At 42.6% G+C, this 15564-nt stretch overlaps 1 protein-coding gene across 1 annotated transcript in view; it reads left to right on the plus strand.

Annotated features, from left to right (window-relative positions):
* Positions 1–15564, plus strand: part of LOC125452339 (dynein axonemal heavy chain 8-like) — a 1009221-nt gene that overhangs the window by 205491 nt on the left and 788166 nt on the right. The window contains exon 12 of the mRNA XM_059645685.1: positions 4128–4274. Within this exon, the coding sequence (XP_059501668.1) occupies positions 4128–4274 (147 nt within the window). The remainder of the gene's footprint in view (positions 1–4127; positions 4275–15564) is intronic.

A 15564-nucleotide genomic window follows, 5' to 3' on the forward strand; every position in this document is an offset into this window, starting at 1 on the left:
TATCTTTCTCTTCCTTTTTCTCCTTTTTCACTGAACTTCCCCATAAATGTATCAATGCTAGTCACCTGAAGACTCCACATGGTAATTTTAAATGGCGATTTCTCTTCAACTTCATAATGGGTTAGTTATTTTTTGGATTACATTTATGGATCTTGATTTGGGTTGTACAGCAAGTGTAACATCTTTCCATGTCCAACCTAACAAATCCTTTTATCTTAGTTCTGAGGAAAGATTAGATTGGTTGGAACTATTTTCTTTGAAGAGGAGAAGCTGAAGAGAAGATTTGGTGGAAGTTCTCTAAATCATGAGCATCAGATTAGACAAAGAGAAACTGTTTCTAATCCTAAAAAATCAAGAACCATAGTGCATAGTTTAGAGTGTTTTTCAAAAGAAGCAAATGTGGGCTAAGACACAATTTTTTCACAGAGTCTAGTTAGGGTTTGGATTGCATTGCCTGGTGATCTGGTGGAAGTGGGTTTAATTGAAGCATTGGAAATGCTTTCCAAATTATTGTGAACTCCTCATAGGTTACTACGATCAATTCGAATTTTCTAATTTATATGTTGTTTAAAAATCACCTGTGATCATTGCTGTCCCTCTATGCAAGGATCAAATACTTCTTCTTTAATGTATCCTCCACTGTGGTAACCTTTAAGGGGCCCGTAGGACAGTTCCACTCATGAATTCCCCTACTATTCCTCATCTCCGTCTAAAATGATTATTCACTCTGATTTCTTGAATCAAGTTTGTCTCAAACTATTGCACTTGAATAATAGTGTTGCCCCTAGACCTATACATAGCTTCCTATTTTCGTGAATGTTATGTACTGCTAAATATTCTGGACCCAATTCCCACCATGCAGCCATTTCTCTGTAATAGGTATCTGATCAAATTATTTTTATTTCAGTGTGCACCGTCAATTTATTTACTTTGTTCTGAATGCACACATTTAAATGCAGAGCCTTTAGTTTTGACTTTTTTTATGCTTATAATGCAAAGTCTTGAATGTGCCTGTAGCCCTTACACACCCAAAAGTGAGCATGCCCAAATGTTTGACTTTGGCTAGTGTTCAATTACGATGAAAACAACTTCATTGGAAAGAGGTGCAGAAAGCAGAAGTTTGAGTTCCAGAAAGAATTAAAAATACGTCAACTGGACAGAGAGGAAAAGGTACAGAAAAACCTGAGGAAGAATCCCAAAGAACAAAGTAAAAGGAAAATCTTGAATTGTTAAGAGAAAAAGAAGGCAGTAAATTCAAACTGACGGAGAAAGGCTTTGATTACATGAACAGGAGTAGGAAATAGGCTTGATGATAGATAAAAACCAAAAGATCTGCGGATGTTGGATATCAGAACCAAAAAGAGAAAGAGCAGGAAGATTTCAGAATGATGAATGTAAACCGTTCCTTGATGATTGCCCCTCCTGTTTCTGCAAAGTTTGTTTCAGTTCATTTTAAAACATCAAAATCTGTCATGATTTTGGACAATTCCATCAAAACTCATCTTAACGTATTCTTCAGAAGGTCTGGCAGCATCTGTGGAGAGAAATCAGAGTTACCGTTTTGGGTTCAGTGACCCTTTCCTCAGAACTCAGCGTTAACTTTGATATCTCTTCACATTTTTAATGATAGGCTAGATTATATTCAGGGCTTTGACCTGGAAATGAATATTCATTTAGGAAGTGTGGAGCTGAATGAACACAGCAGGCCAAGCAGCAGCTCAGGAGCACAAAAGCTGACATTTCGGGCCTAGACCCTTCATCAGAGAGGGGGATGGGGAGAGGGAACTGGAATAAATAGGGAGAGAGGGGGAGGCGGACTGAAGATGCAGAGAAAAGAAGATAGGTAGAGAGGAGAGTATAGGTGGGGAGGTAGGGAGGGGATAGGTCAGTCCAGGAAAGATGGACAGGTCAGGAGGCGGGATGAGGTGGTAGGTAGGAAATGGAGGTGCGGCTTGAGGTGGGAGGAAGGGATGGGTGAGTGGAAGAACAGGTTAGGGAAGCAGAGACAGGCTGGGCTGGTTTTGGGATGCAGTGGGGGGAGGGGACGAGCTGGGTTGGTTTTGTGATGTGGGGGGAGGGGAAGAACTGGGCTGGTTTTGTGATGCAGTGGGGGATGGGGAGATTTTGAAGCTTGTGAAGTCCACATTGATACCATTGGGCTGCAGGGTTCCCAAGCGAACATGAGTTGCTGTTCCTGCAACCTTCGGGTGGCATCATTGTGGCACTGCAGGAGGCCCATGATGGACATCTCACATACCACCCCACCAACCTCCGGATACAACGTATCATCCTCCGACACTTCCGCCATCTACAATCCAACCCCACCACCCAAGCTATTTTTCCATCCCCACCCTTGTCTGCCTTTCAGAGAGACCACTTCTTCCGCGACTCCCTTGTCCGCTCCACACTCCCCTCCAACCCCACCACACCCGGCACCTTCCCCTGCAACCACAGGAAGTGCTACACTTGCCCCCACACCTCCTCCCTCACCCCTATCCCAGGCCCCAAGATGACCTTCCATATCAAGCAGATGTTCACCTGCACATCTGCCAATGTGGTATATTGTATCCACTGTACCCGGTGTGACTTCCTCTACATTGGGGAAACCAAGCGGAGGCTTGGGGACCGCTTTGCAGAACACCTTCGCTCGGTTCGCAACAAACAACTGCACCTCCCAGTCGCGAAACATTTCAACTCCCCCTCCCATTCCTCAGATGACATGTCCATCATGGGCCTCCTGCAGTGCCACAATGATGCCCCCGACCGTTGCAGGAATAGCAACTCATATTCTGCTTGGGAACCCTGCAGCCCAATGGTATCAATGTGGACTTCACAAACTTCAAAATCTTCCTTCCCCCCACTGCATCCCAAAACCAGCCCAGTTCTTCCCCTCCCCCCACCATATCATAAAACCAGCCCAGCTCGTCCCCTCCCCCCATGCATCCCAAAACCAGCCCAGCCTGTCTCTGCTTCCCTAACCTGTTCTTCCTCTCACCCATCCCTTCCTCCCACCTTAAGCCGCACCTCCATTTCCTACCTACCACCTCATCCCGCCTCCTTGACCTGTCCGTCTTCCCTGGACTGACCTACCCCCCCCTACCTCCTCACTTATACTGTCCTCTCCACCTATCTTCTTTTCTCTCCATCTTCAGTCCGCCTCCCCCTCTCTCCCTATTTACTCCAGTTCCCTCTCCCCATCCCCCTCTCTGATGAAGGGTCTAGGCCCGAAATGTCAGCTTTTGTGCTCCTGAGCTGCTGCTTGGCCTGCTGTGTACATCCAGCTCCACACTTTGTTATCTTGGATTCTCCAGCATCTGCAGTTCCCATTGTCACTCATTCGTTTAGGAAGTACTCGATATGTATTTTCTTTCATAAATGAAAATTGCCACAAAATCAGGTGGGCCACAAGAAATTTGGATATATTATAATATGTTTTTTAGTGGTAAAGTTCACTCCACTCTGACTTTTTCACTACATTGGTCCCTGGATTGAGAAGCTTGTCACTTAAGAGGCAAAGTGAGTTTAGTCTGTAGTCTTTGGAATTTCGATGAATGAGAGGTCATCTCATTGAAAAACACAAAATCTTGAAGGTAAAGATAGGGTAGATACTGAGAAATTTTTTTCTACTGGACAGTGAAACTAATTCTGTACTACCAAATGACAGAATATGATTAGAATTGATAGACTTTGTGGTGAAACTGGATTCTTTTCTTCTTGGAGAAGAATACGTTAAGATGAGTTTTGATGGAATTGTCCAAAATCGTGACAGATTTTGATGTTGTAAAATTCACTGAAACAAACTTTGCAGAAACAGGAGGGGCAGTCATCAAGGAATGGTTTACATTCATCAGCAGAAGAACCAGAGATGATACGATGAATCATTTTTTTTCTAAAACACGCTGCTGAAAAAGTGATAGAAAGAGATTGCAAAGTAATTTGCATAAAAAAGCCGAATGAACACTTGAGGCGAAAACAGTTGCCAGGCTGTAGTGAAAGAGCAGACAACATGGAAAGCTCTCAGAGCCTGTACAATAGTCTCAATGGATACCCAGTGTTCTGTATTATTCTGTGATAATAGAAATGTGTAAATATTTGATTAATTTTCACAGTATGTTATTGGATTTCAGGAATGTAAAAAATTGTTAGTGGAATATCGCAAATATTTCCAGAACACCAAGAAATATACAACTGAGACAGCACAAGATAATCCATTTGACGTGTCAGAGATGTACATATTTGGTAAACTTGAAGTTTTCTGCAAAAGACTGGCAAAGGTAAATTGAAATTTGGAGCAACATATCATTCAGTTATAGTTTAAATTTTTGTTGACCTCTTCTGCACAGTAATGTTGGATTGGGGTGGACAAATTCAAAAGTCATGCAACAGCAGGTTACAGTCCAACAGGTTCATTTGAAATCTCAAGCTTTTGGACCACAGCTCCTTCGTCAGCTGCAGCGAGAGGGAAGCACATGGAACACAGATTCTCTAGCATCTGCAGTTCCCATTATCACTGGAACACAGAGCTTATAGACAGAGAAATCAAGGGCAGAGAAATCAAATGATCAAACAAATGGTATGAGTGAAGTGTCAGATAATGAGTCTCTGCAGGTTACCATGTGTGTTAGATGGTCAGCAAAGTGTCAACAGCTGAATAACTAGGAAAGGGATGACCCATAATCTGATTAAGTGAGGCAGAGATAATTGCAAATAATTAAAAATAAGGTGGTGCTGGAGGCAAACTAAATGACTGGAATAACATGGTAGGTATAAGAGTTGCATGCTGAGGGTCTAACCAAAGTAATAAGTAATTCAAAACTGTATAAACTAATTAAGGTAGAGAGAAAGGAGGTGAAAGGAGGTAGATATCGGGAAGACGTCAGAGGTAGGTTCTTTATTCAGACAGTGGTAAGGGCGTGAAATGCGTTGCTGGAGAGGGTAGTGGAGGGGCATTTAAGCGGCTATTAGACAGACATATAGATGATAGTATAAGGTAGCGGTGGAGGTTAGACCTTAGGTTTAGGGTAAAAGTTCAGCACAACATCGTGGGCCGAAGGGCCTGTACTGAGCTGTACTGTTCTTTGTTCTAGATCATAACAATTTATTAACATGATGCTGTCAAAACAGGACTGTAAGGAAGATTTTACAGATACAGAACAGTGTGGTGGAATCACATGTAGCACAGCATGAACCCAAGGTTGTGGTTGAAGCTATCTTCACCAGAATGGAACTTGGCTATCAGTCTCTACTTTGCAATTCTGCGTTGTTGTGTGTCTTGAAGCCTGCCTTGGAGGATGCTTATCCGAAGATCAGAGGCTGAATGCCCTTGACCGCTGATGTGTTCCCCAACTGTGAGGGACCATCCCTATCTGGCAATTGTTGTGTCCTGCCCATTCATCTGTTGCACGGTCTTGCCAATATACTATGCCTCACGGCATCCTTGTCTGCAGTGTGTGAGATAAACAACATTTGCCAAGTCACATGAGTATCTATCATCTACGTGATGGGTGGCGCTTCCACATGTGATGGTAGCAACCATGTCAATAATCTGACATGCCTTGCAGAGCTTGCCATGGGAGGGTTGTGTGACGTTGTGGCCGATGTTGTCCTGAAGGCTGGGTAGCTTTCTGTGAACAATGGTCTGTTTAAGGTTTGGTGGCTATTTGAAGGCAAGAGGTGGCGGTGTAGGGAAGGTCCTGGTAAGATGCTCATTGTCATTGATGACATGTTGAAGGCTGCAAAGAACATGGGGTAGTTTCTCCATTCTGGGGAAGTACTGGACGATGAGGGGTAATCTGGATCATCTGACACATAGGAAGATGGTTGTGGTTGTGGGAGGTCAATCATCTCAGCTCCAGGACATCTCAGCAGGAGTTCCTCAGGATAGTGTCCTCAGCCGAATGATCTTCAGCTGCTTCTTCAATGACCTTCCCTCCATCATAAGATCAGAAGTGGGGGTGTTTGCAAATGTGTGCACAATATTCAGCATCATTCGTGACTCCTCAGATACTGACGAGGCCCATGTTCACATGCAACAAGATCTGGACAATACCCAGGCTTGGGCTGACAGGTGGCAAGTGACATTTTTGCTGTACAAATGCCAGGCTCTGACCATCACCAGTAAGAGACTGCACCTTGACATTGAATGGTGTTACCTTCACTGAATCCCCCACTATCAACACTCTGAGGGTTACCATTGACCAGAAACTCAACGGGACTCACCACATTAACACAGAGGCTACAAGAGCAGGCCAGAAGCTAGGAATATTGCGACAAGTAACTCACCTCCTAACTCCTCAAAGCCTTTCCGCCATCTACAAGTCAGGAGTGTGATGGAATACTCCCCACTTGCTTGGATGAGTGCAGCCCGAACAACACTCAAGAAGCTTGTCACCATCCAGGACAAAGCACCCCACTTGATTGGCATTACATCCACAAGCATCCACTCCCTCCACCACTGACACTCGGTAGCAGCTTTGTGTACTATCTGCGAGATGCACTGTAGAAATTCACCAAAGACCCTCAGATAGCACCTTCCAAACGCACAACCACTTCCATCTAGAAGGACAAGGGCATCAGACATATGGGAATACCACCACCTCCAAGTTCCCCTCTAAGTCACTCGCTGTCCTGACTTGGAAGCATATCGTTCGCTGGGTGACTGGGTCAAAATCCTGGAATTCCCTCCCTAATAGCATTGTGTGCCAACCCACAGCAGGAGGACTGCAGCTGTTCAAGAAGGCAGCACACCACCACCTTCTGAAGGGCAACTAGGGATGGGCAAGAAATGCTGGCAAGCCAGTGATGTCCACATACCATAAATGAATAGAAAAACAAAACCTCTATTCATTGTGTCTTGTGTCAGTCTTCTGAGGTAGTCGTTGAGGTTTTTCGCTGTGGCATGTTGGAACTGGCAATCATTGAGTTGAGCATTGTTTCCTGTTTGTATGAAAGTGTCCTTCTAAACCTTTGGGAGTCCGTCACATTCATCTTCATCTGAGCAGATCACGTGTGTGCGGCACTTATCTATAGGGAATGGCTCTTTAATATGTTCAGGGTGGAAGCTGGTAAAGTGCAACACTGTGAGGTTATCTTTGCGGTAGGTAGAGATATTCGTCCTTGATGGAGATGCATATGACCAAGAATGGTACTGATCCTGAAGAGTTGTCCATAGTAAGTCTGATGATGGGATGAAACTCGTTCATTTTGCAGTGCAGTTATTTCAGTGATTCCTCGTCATGAGTCTAAAGGAAGAAAATGTTGTTGATACATTTGGTGTATGTAGTGTTGGTCGGAGGTCCTGCGCAGCAAAGAAGTCATGCCTGAACATGTGTGTGAAAATGATGACATATTGGGGTGCACATTTGATCCCCATGACTGTTCTGTGCATCTGGATGAAGGATTGGTTGTCGAAGATGAAGACATCATGGTTGAGAATGAAGTGGCTGAGTTGTAGGATTGAATCTGGAAATTGGCAGTGGGTGCTATTGAGTACCAAGGCTGTTGCAACGATTCTGTTATCGTGTGGGATGCTGGTGTAGAGCACCAAAACATTCATTGTGACGTGGAATGTTCCTAGTTCGACTGGTCCACGGATGCTGGATTTCTTTAAGAAGTCTATACTGTCATGACAGAAGCTGGGTGTTTCTTGTACAATGGGTTTCAAGATGCCCTTGACATAACCAGAGAAGTTCTCACACAAGGTCCATTGCCTGATACAATGGTATGTCCAAGTGTGTTGCCATGTGATTTCAAATAAACCTGTTCGATTATAACCTGGTGTTGACTTTATTTTGTACAGTGACTAATGACATTTTAACTGAAATTATTTATTAGTAAATAGCATACACAGAGTGCAACTGGCAGAGAATGGAATGTGGCAGTTTGGTTAAGTGTGGGTTTTAGGTACAGTATTGGACGGAAGATTTTCCTTTTTCCTGTCATCTTGCTTTTCCTAACTACCTTCACAGATCATTGGAGGCTGGAGCAGATCAAGGACCACATGCCAGTAGATTATTAAGGGTTTAACTGAGAAGGAATTGAGAAATAAAAGTCAGCAAATTGAGAAGGAGCGTAAAGTTAAGACAAAGAGATAAAGATTAATCTCAATCTTTATGATTAAGTAATTAGAACAATTAGCAAGTAAGAGTAAATAATTTCCATTTTAAATCATGGCAGGCGAGGTCATCTGAATGGAATATGTAACTTGTCATATGTGGGAAGTCATGGACCCTACAGTTGTCTAGATGAGCATGTGTACACAAGGTGCTCCCAACTGCAGAAACTTGAGCTTCGTGTTTCACAACTCAAACAGCAGCTGGAGACATTGTGGTACATCTGCAAGACTGAGAGCTGGGTAGATAGCATGTTTAGAGAGGCAGTCACACTGCAGATCAAGGAACTGGAAGAATAAAGGGATTGGATGACCACCAAACAGGCAAAAAGAATCAGGTAGGTAGTGCAGAGTCTGAAATAAATCCAAAATTTAATGCCAATCATTGTGACTATGACTGCGCTCATTAATTTTCTTAAAAACCTAACTGATTCACTAATGTCCTTGCAGGAAGGATATTTTCCATTCTTACTTCATCTGGCCACAGTAATACTTTTGACCATTATGCGTGCTCTGCAATTACTTAGTAAGCCACTCAATTAAGGATGGACTACAAATTCTGGCCGGTGAAAACAGCATCCCTTGAAAGAATAAAGAAAAAATATAGTTTCAATGAATGACCATCCCCTGAAAGAAAAAAGAAATCTCCTCTTTAAAACTCCTTACACCCATTCAGTATTTCCCCACAAGAAGAAGCATCCACCCTATCATGTCTTTCTCAGAATTTTATATGCCTTAGGTCATCTCTGTCATCTAAGTTCCAAAGATTGATTGATTGATGGATTAATTGATTGATTGATTTATTGTCACGAATACTGAAATACAGTGAAAAGCTTTGTTTATGAGCAGTACATAGGCAGGTCATGGTAAGCAAAGGACGTACAGATCAAAAAGACTTAGAGGCATGCAGATTACATTGCACAGGGTGTCACTAGGTAAGATCAATGTTAGCAAGATTAGCATTATTTGAGGTTAAAGAATCCACTCATCAGTGTGATAGTGACCAGGAAGGAACTGTTTCTGAACCTTCCCATATATGTGTTCAGTCTTCTGTATCTTCTGCTTGATCAAACAGATCGCAGGAGACCATTACCAGGGTGTGATGGGTCTTTGATGATGTTGGTAGCCTTTCTATACCAGTGAGTCATGTAAGTGGAGTCCATGGCTGGAATGTTGACTTCTGTGATGGTCTCAGCTGTGCATGCCATCTTCTGTAGTTTCTTATGGTCCTGAGCAGAACAGTTGCCATACCAGGCCATTATGCACCCGCCCCTTTCTTTATAAGACAAGCTCTTCGCCTCAGATTTTAGCCTTCTGTGAACTCCTTCCAGGACAAGGAGATCATAGATATTGTTATGACTGAGATGGGAAGAAGTGCACTGTCTTTCGTTGTATTAATCTGTGTATTACAATATAATGATAATTGTTTTACCTAGTTACTGATATGGTCAAAAGATGCATCAACTAGGTTTCTTCAAGAAACAGAAAAATATTTATTGATTATAAGCTGAACTTATTCAGTATTGAGGTAAAAACACACTTATTTTGTAACATAAAAATGTAAAAGTTTCCCATTCTAACTAACCCCAAATGAAGGAATGGGTAGCAACTTTGAAAGCTTACAAGAATATGATATCGCATGACCAGTGACAGCATGACCTAGAAAGATCAAATACAGAATCTGTTTGAATAGCAAGGAAGAAATATAGATCAGGTGATTTCCTCTGAACCAGGTGAAAGAAATACATCAACTTGTATTTAGAGAGTGCCTTTAATGTACTGGCATATGAACATACATATGAAAATAGGAACAAGGAACAAGAGTAGACTACTCAGCTCTTCAAGCCTTCTCTAGCATTCATTAAGATCACGGCTGATCTGATTTTAACCTCAACTGCACAATTCGTGCATATCCCTGATAATCTTTCATCCACTTGGTAATCAAGACTAACTGACTAAAAACTAACGTCCGTTGGGGTTTCACAGCTTTCTGGAGGTGAGTTTGCTCGCTGAGCTGGAAGGTTCGTTTTCAGATGTTTCGTCACCATTCGAGGAAAAAAGAACAGGAAATGACATCACCAACCCAAGGAAACCTAAACAGATAAATAGAAAGCGGGACATAACACCAGCACTTCACCGGAGGCTCACTGATGATGTTACCTAGAATGGTGATGAAATGTCTGAAAATGAATCTTCCAGCTCAGCGAGCCAACTCACATCCAGAACCTCAACCTGAGCTACAAATCTTCTCAAAACTCGCTATTCACAGCTTTGTTTCTGGGGAATGGAGTCACAGGGAGGAGAACATGGAATGATGAGTATAAAAATAACTTCTGTCAGGGATTCGTGGCCTTGTTTCAAGTGAGTGAAGTCAGAGAGAGGAGCACACAGAGCAGTGAGTATACAAAGCAAGTTTATTTCGGGGATTTGTGGCCTTGTTTCCAGGGAGTGGACTCAGAGGGAGGAGCACTTGGAGTAACTGAAGTCAAACTGATAAAGTGACATTACAGGAGAGCTGTGACCTGATTGACTCATAGGAAATCTGTTGTAAATTTGAAAATAAAACAGAGCAAAACTAGATAATAAATTAAGTAATGAACTAGGGATTAACTAACTAATAAATTAATTAACTAAGTAAAGATGGCTGGGCAGGTGATGTGCAGTAGCTGTATGATGCAGGAGCTGGCAGATCCTGTTGCGAGTTGCAGTGCCCACATCTGCAACAAATGTTGATTGCCCTTGCGACCAACTTCGGCTCAGAATTGATGAGCTGGAGTCTGAGCTTCAGACACTGCAGCACATCTGGGAGGGGGTGAGTTACCTAGATGCTTTGCTTCAGGAGGGTGTTACACCTGGTAGATTAAGTACCTCCAATTTAGTCAGTGGTTAGGGAAAGCAGGGTGTGACTGCAAGTGAGGTAGGTAGAAGTTTCCTGTATTCAATAACAGAGGAACCTCAGCTCTTGACCTTATCCAACAGGTACAAGGTACTTGCTCCCTGTGTGGATGAGGAACAGGGCTGTAGAGTGGATGAGCCAGTTGACTATGGCATTGTGGCCCAGGAGGCCATTCAAGATGGGGGAACAAAAGGCAAGTGGTAGCTGTAGGGGATTCTATAATTACTGGAATAGATAGCATCCTTTGTAAGCAGGATTGAGAGCGCATGATATGTTGCCTGCCCAGTGCCAAGGCGAGGGACATCTCTGACTGCCTTGCAAGGATATTGGAGAGGGAAGGGGAGGATCCAGTTGTTGTGGCCCATGTCAGGACAAACAATGTAGGCAAGATCAGGAAAGAGGACCTTTTTGAGTATTATCACGAACTAAGAACTAAATTAAAGAAAGAGTCCTGAAGGGTTATAATCTCTGGATTATTGCCTGAATTATGTACAAATTGGCATAGGGACATGAGAATAAGGGAGGTAAATATATGGCTGAAGAAGTGTGAGGGAAGGAGGGGTTCCATTTCATGGGGCACTGGGATCAGTGTTGGAACAGGAGGGATCTGTACTGCTGGGACGGTCTCCACTTGAACGAACTGGGACAATTACCGAGTGAAAAGGGTGGTCAACAGGACTTTAAACTAGAAGGTGAGATGAAGGGTAGGGTAAAACTATAAGACCATAAAGCAATAAGATATAGGGGCAGAAATTAGGCCATTTGGCCTATCAAGTCTTCTCCCCCATTCAGTCATGGCTGATGAGTTCCTCAACCCCATTCTCCACTTTCTCCTCGACACCCTTGATCCTTTTAATAATCAAGAAACTATCTATCTCAGTTTTAAATGTACTCAATGACCTGACCTCCACAGCCTTCTGTACAGTGAATTCCATAGATTCACCACTCTCTAAGAAGTAGAATGGTCAATGGGAAACAAACCAGCAGGTTAACATCTGTGGAGGTGGATTCAACTGCATGGAAAAGTACCAAAAAAATGGAACAAAAGGAGAACTCAGGAGCGGTTATTAAAGTCTCCAGAACACAAAATAGGATGAAGTATTTGGAAAGGGTTAGGAATTTAACTTCATGTGCATTAGATGAAAAGGGATGACAATGAGAAGTGGGACGGTAAGTACAAGAACTGAAGGTGTTGTATCTGAATACACACAGTATGCGAAATAAGGCAATGGGCTTGTGACGCAGATTGAAGTTGGCAGGTATGATGTGGTGAACATCACGGAGATGTGGCTGCAACGGGATCAGAACTAGGAGCTGCATATCCAGGGATGTACATTCTATCAAAAAGACAGGCAGGTGGGCAGAGCGGGTGGGGTTGCCTTATTAGTAAGAAACAAAATTAAATTGATAGCCAGAAATGACATAGGGTCAAATAATGTAAAATCTGTGTGGGTAGAACTGAGGAACTGCTAAGGTAGAAATACCATCATTGGAGTTATGTACAGATCTCAAGATAGCAGTCAAGATACACCAGGAGTTATAAAAGCTGTGTAAGAAATACAAAGTTACAGTGGTCATGGGGGATTTCAAGATGCAGGTAGACTCTAAAAATCAGATTGGTAGTGGATCGCAAGAAAAGGGATTTGTGAAATGTCTATGAGATGGCTTTTTTGAGCAGCTTGTGGTGGAGTCCGCTAGCGAATGGGCAACTCTGGTTTTAGTGATGTGCAGTGAGGCAGACTTGATAAGGGGGCTTAAAGTGAAGGAACGCTTAAGAGGCAGTGACCATAATATGATAGAATTTACTCTGAAATTTGAGAAGGAGAAGCTTGAAGCAGATGTAACGGTATTACAGTTGAATTAAGGCAACTACAGAGGCATGAGGGAGGCCCTGGCCAGAATTGACTGGTCGACGATAATAGCTGGAAAGACATTGGAACAGCAATGGCAGGAGTTTCTGCGAGTAATTTGGGAGACACAGCAAAAAATCATCCCTTGGGAAAAGAAGCATACCAAAGGGAGGAGGAGGCAACCATGGCTGACAACGAAAGTCAGGGACAGCATAAAAGCAAAAGAGAAATCATATAATGCTGCAAAGGACAGTGGGAAGCCTACAAGAAGACAACTAAAAAAGAAATAAGGAGGGAGAAGAATAAATATGAGGGTAAGCTAGCTAGTAACATAAAAGAAGATTGTAATAGTTTATTTAGATATATAAAGGACGAAAGAGAGGCAAAAGTGAACATTGAGCCGCTGGAAAATGACACGGGAGAAGTAGTAATGGGGAACAGAGAAATGGATGAGAAACCAAACAAGTACTTTGCATCAGTCTTCATGGTAGAAGACAGGAGTAACCTACAAAACATGCAAGAGAATTGGGAGGTAGAGGTGACTGATGGCCATCACCAAAGAGAAGGTGCTGGAAAAACTGAAAGGTTTGAAGTTGGATAGATCACCTTGAGCAGGTGGACTACATGCCTGAGTTCTGAAGGAGATAGCTGAAGAAATAGTGGAGGTATTAGTGGTGATCTTTCAGGAATCACTGGAATCAAATCAGGGAGGGTCCCAGAGGACTGGAAAATTGCTAATGTAACCTCCCTCTTTGTGAAGAGAATCAGGCAATAGGTGGGAGATTAAAGGCTGATTAGCCTGACCTCAGTCATTGGTAAGATTTTGTAGTCCATTGTGAAGGATGAGATTTCTGAATACTTGGAAGTGCATGGTAAAATAGGGAAAAGTCACCATGGTTTCATTAAGGGGAGGATATGCCTGATAATTTGGTTAGAATTCTTTGAGGAGGTGACTAGCAGGTTATACTAAGGAGATCCAATGGATGTTATCTACTTGGACTTTCAGAAGGCCTTTGACAAGGTGCTGCACAGGAGACTGCTGAGTAAGATAAGAATCCATGGTGTTAAGAGGCAAGGTACTAGCGAGGAGAGAAGATTGGCTGTCTGACAGAAAGCAGTGAGTGGGAATAAAAGGGCCTGTCTCAGGATGACAGCCAGTGATTAGTAGTGTTCGCAAGGGTCAGCATTAGGACTGCAGCTTTTCACTTTATACAGTAATGATCTAGATGAATGAACTGAAGACATTTTGGCTAAGTTTGCATGTGATACAAAAATATGTGAAGGGGCAGGTAGTATTGAGGAGATGGCAAGGCTGCAGAATGATTTCAGACAGGTTAGGAGACTGAACAAAGAATTGGCAGATGGAATACCACATGGGAAGGTGTGAGGTCATCCAGTTTGGTAGGAAGAATTCTAATTTCTAAATGGGATGAAAATTCAGAAATCTGAAGTGCAAAGAGACACGCGAGTGCTAGTCCAGGATTCTCTGGACTAACTTGTAGGTTGAGTCAATAGTTAGGAAGGCAAGTACAAGGTTGGCATTTATTTTGAGACGACTAAAATATAAAAGCAGGAACGTACTTTTGAGGCTTTATAAGGCTCTGATCAGACCACATTTAGAATATTGTGAGCAATTTTGGGCCCCATGTCTCAGGAAGGATGTACTGGCCCTTGAGCGGGTCCAGAGGATGTTCATAAGAATGATCCTAGGAATAAAGGCTTAACATAATAGGAACACTTGAGGACCCTGGGTCTATATTTGATGTAATTTAGAAGGATGAAAAGGGATCTATTTGAAACTTACAGAATACTGAAAGGCCTGGATAGAGCGGATGTTGGGAAGATGTTTCCATTAGCAGCAGAGACTAAGACCCGAGGGCACAGCTTTATAGTAAAAGGAAGGCCCTTTAGAAGGCAGATATGGAGAAACCTCTTCGGCCAGACGGTGGTGAATCAATGGAACTCATTGCCACAGAAGGCTGTGGGGGGCAGATGATTGAGTGTATTTAAGACAGAAATAGATAAGTTCTTTATTGTTAAGGGGATTAAATGTTACAGGGAGAAAGTGGGAGAATGGGGTTGCAAAATGTACTGACCATGATTGAATGGTGGAGCAAACTCGATGGGCCGAATGGCCTATTTTCTGCTCCTATGTCTAATGTTTTTACAAGAATCAATCTACCTCTACCTTAAAAATATCTAAAGATTCTGCATGCAGTGCTTTTTGATGAAGTGAATTCCAAAGACTCACAACCTTTTTAAAGAAAAAATCTGTCACCTTATTAGAAATAGTAGGTGAAGTTGACATTTTGGCAGGAATAAGACTGAAGGAACAGAACATTGGTCTGATAGAAAGATGAACTCCAAGCATGCAAAGATTACAGAAACCAGAGAAAGATTCAAATTTAAAAAAGTTGGGATTTTGCAAGCGCTGTTGTAAGTCAATTGGAAGTGAGCTTTTTCCAGAGATTAATGTAGGAGGAAATAAGGTTAAGGCATGGAAGAAGGATATGCATAGCGATTAATTCAAGAAAGTGATAAGAGATGGCTTTATCTGTAATTGTTAGGATGGGACTAGTAAGACCAGGTGAGATGACAAGTTCAAGGAAAGTTTAATGAAAATGAAGTAGACACTTGGCCAGGATCTTACCGAATGGTGTGGCAGTAGTGAAGGGCTGAATGGCCTACTGCCTTCCTTTATGTTCATT

Source organism: Stegostoma tigrinum, chromosome 4, assembly GCF_030684315.1.
Source record: "Stegostoma tigrinum isolate sSteTig4 chromosome 4, sSteTig4.hap1, whole genome shotgun sequence".
Lineage (NCBI taxonomy): Eukaryota > Metazoa > Chordata > Chondrichthyes > Orectolobiformes > Stegostomatidae > Stegostoma > Stegostoma tigrinum.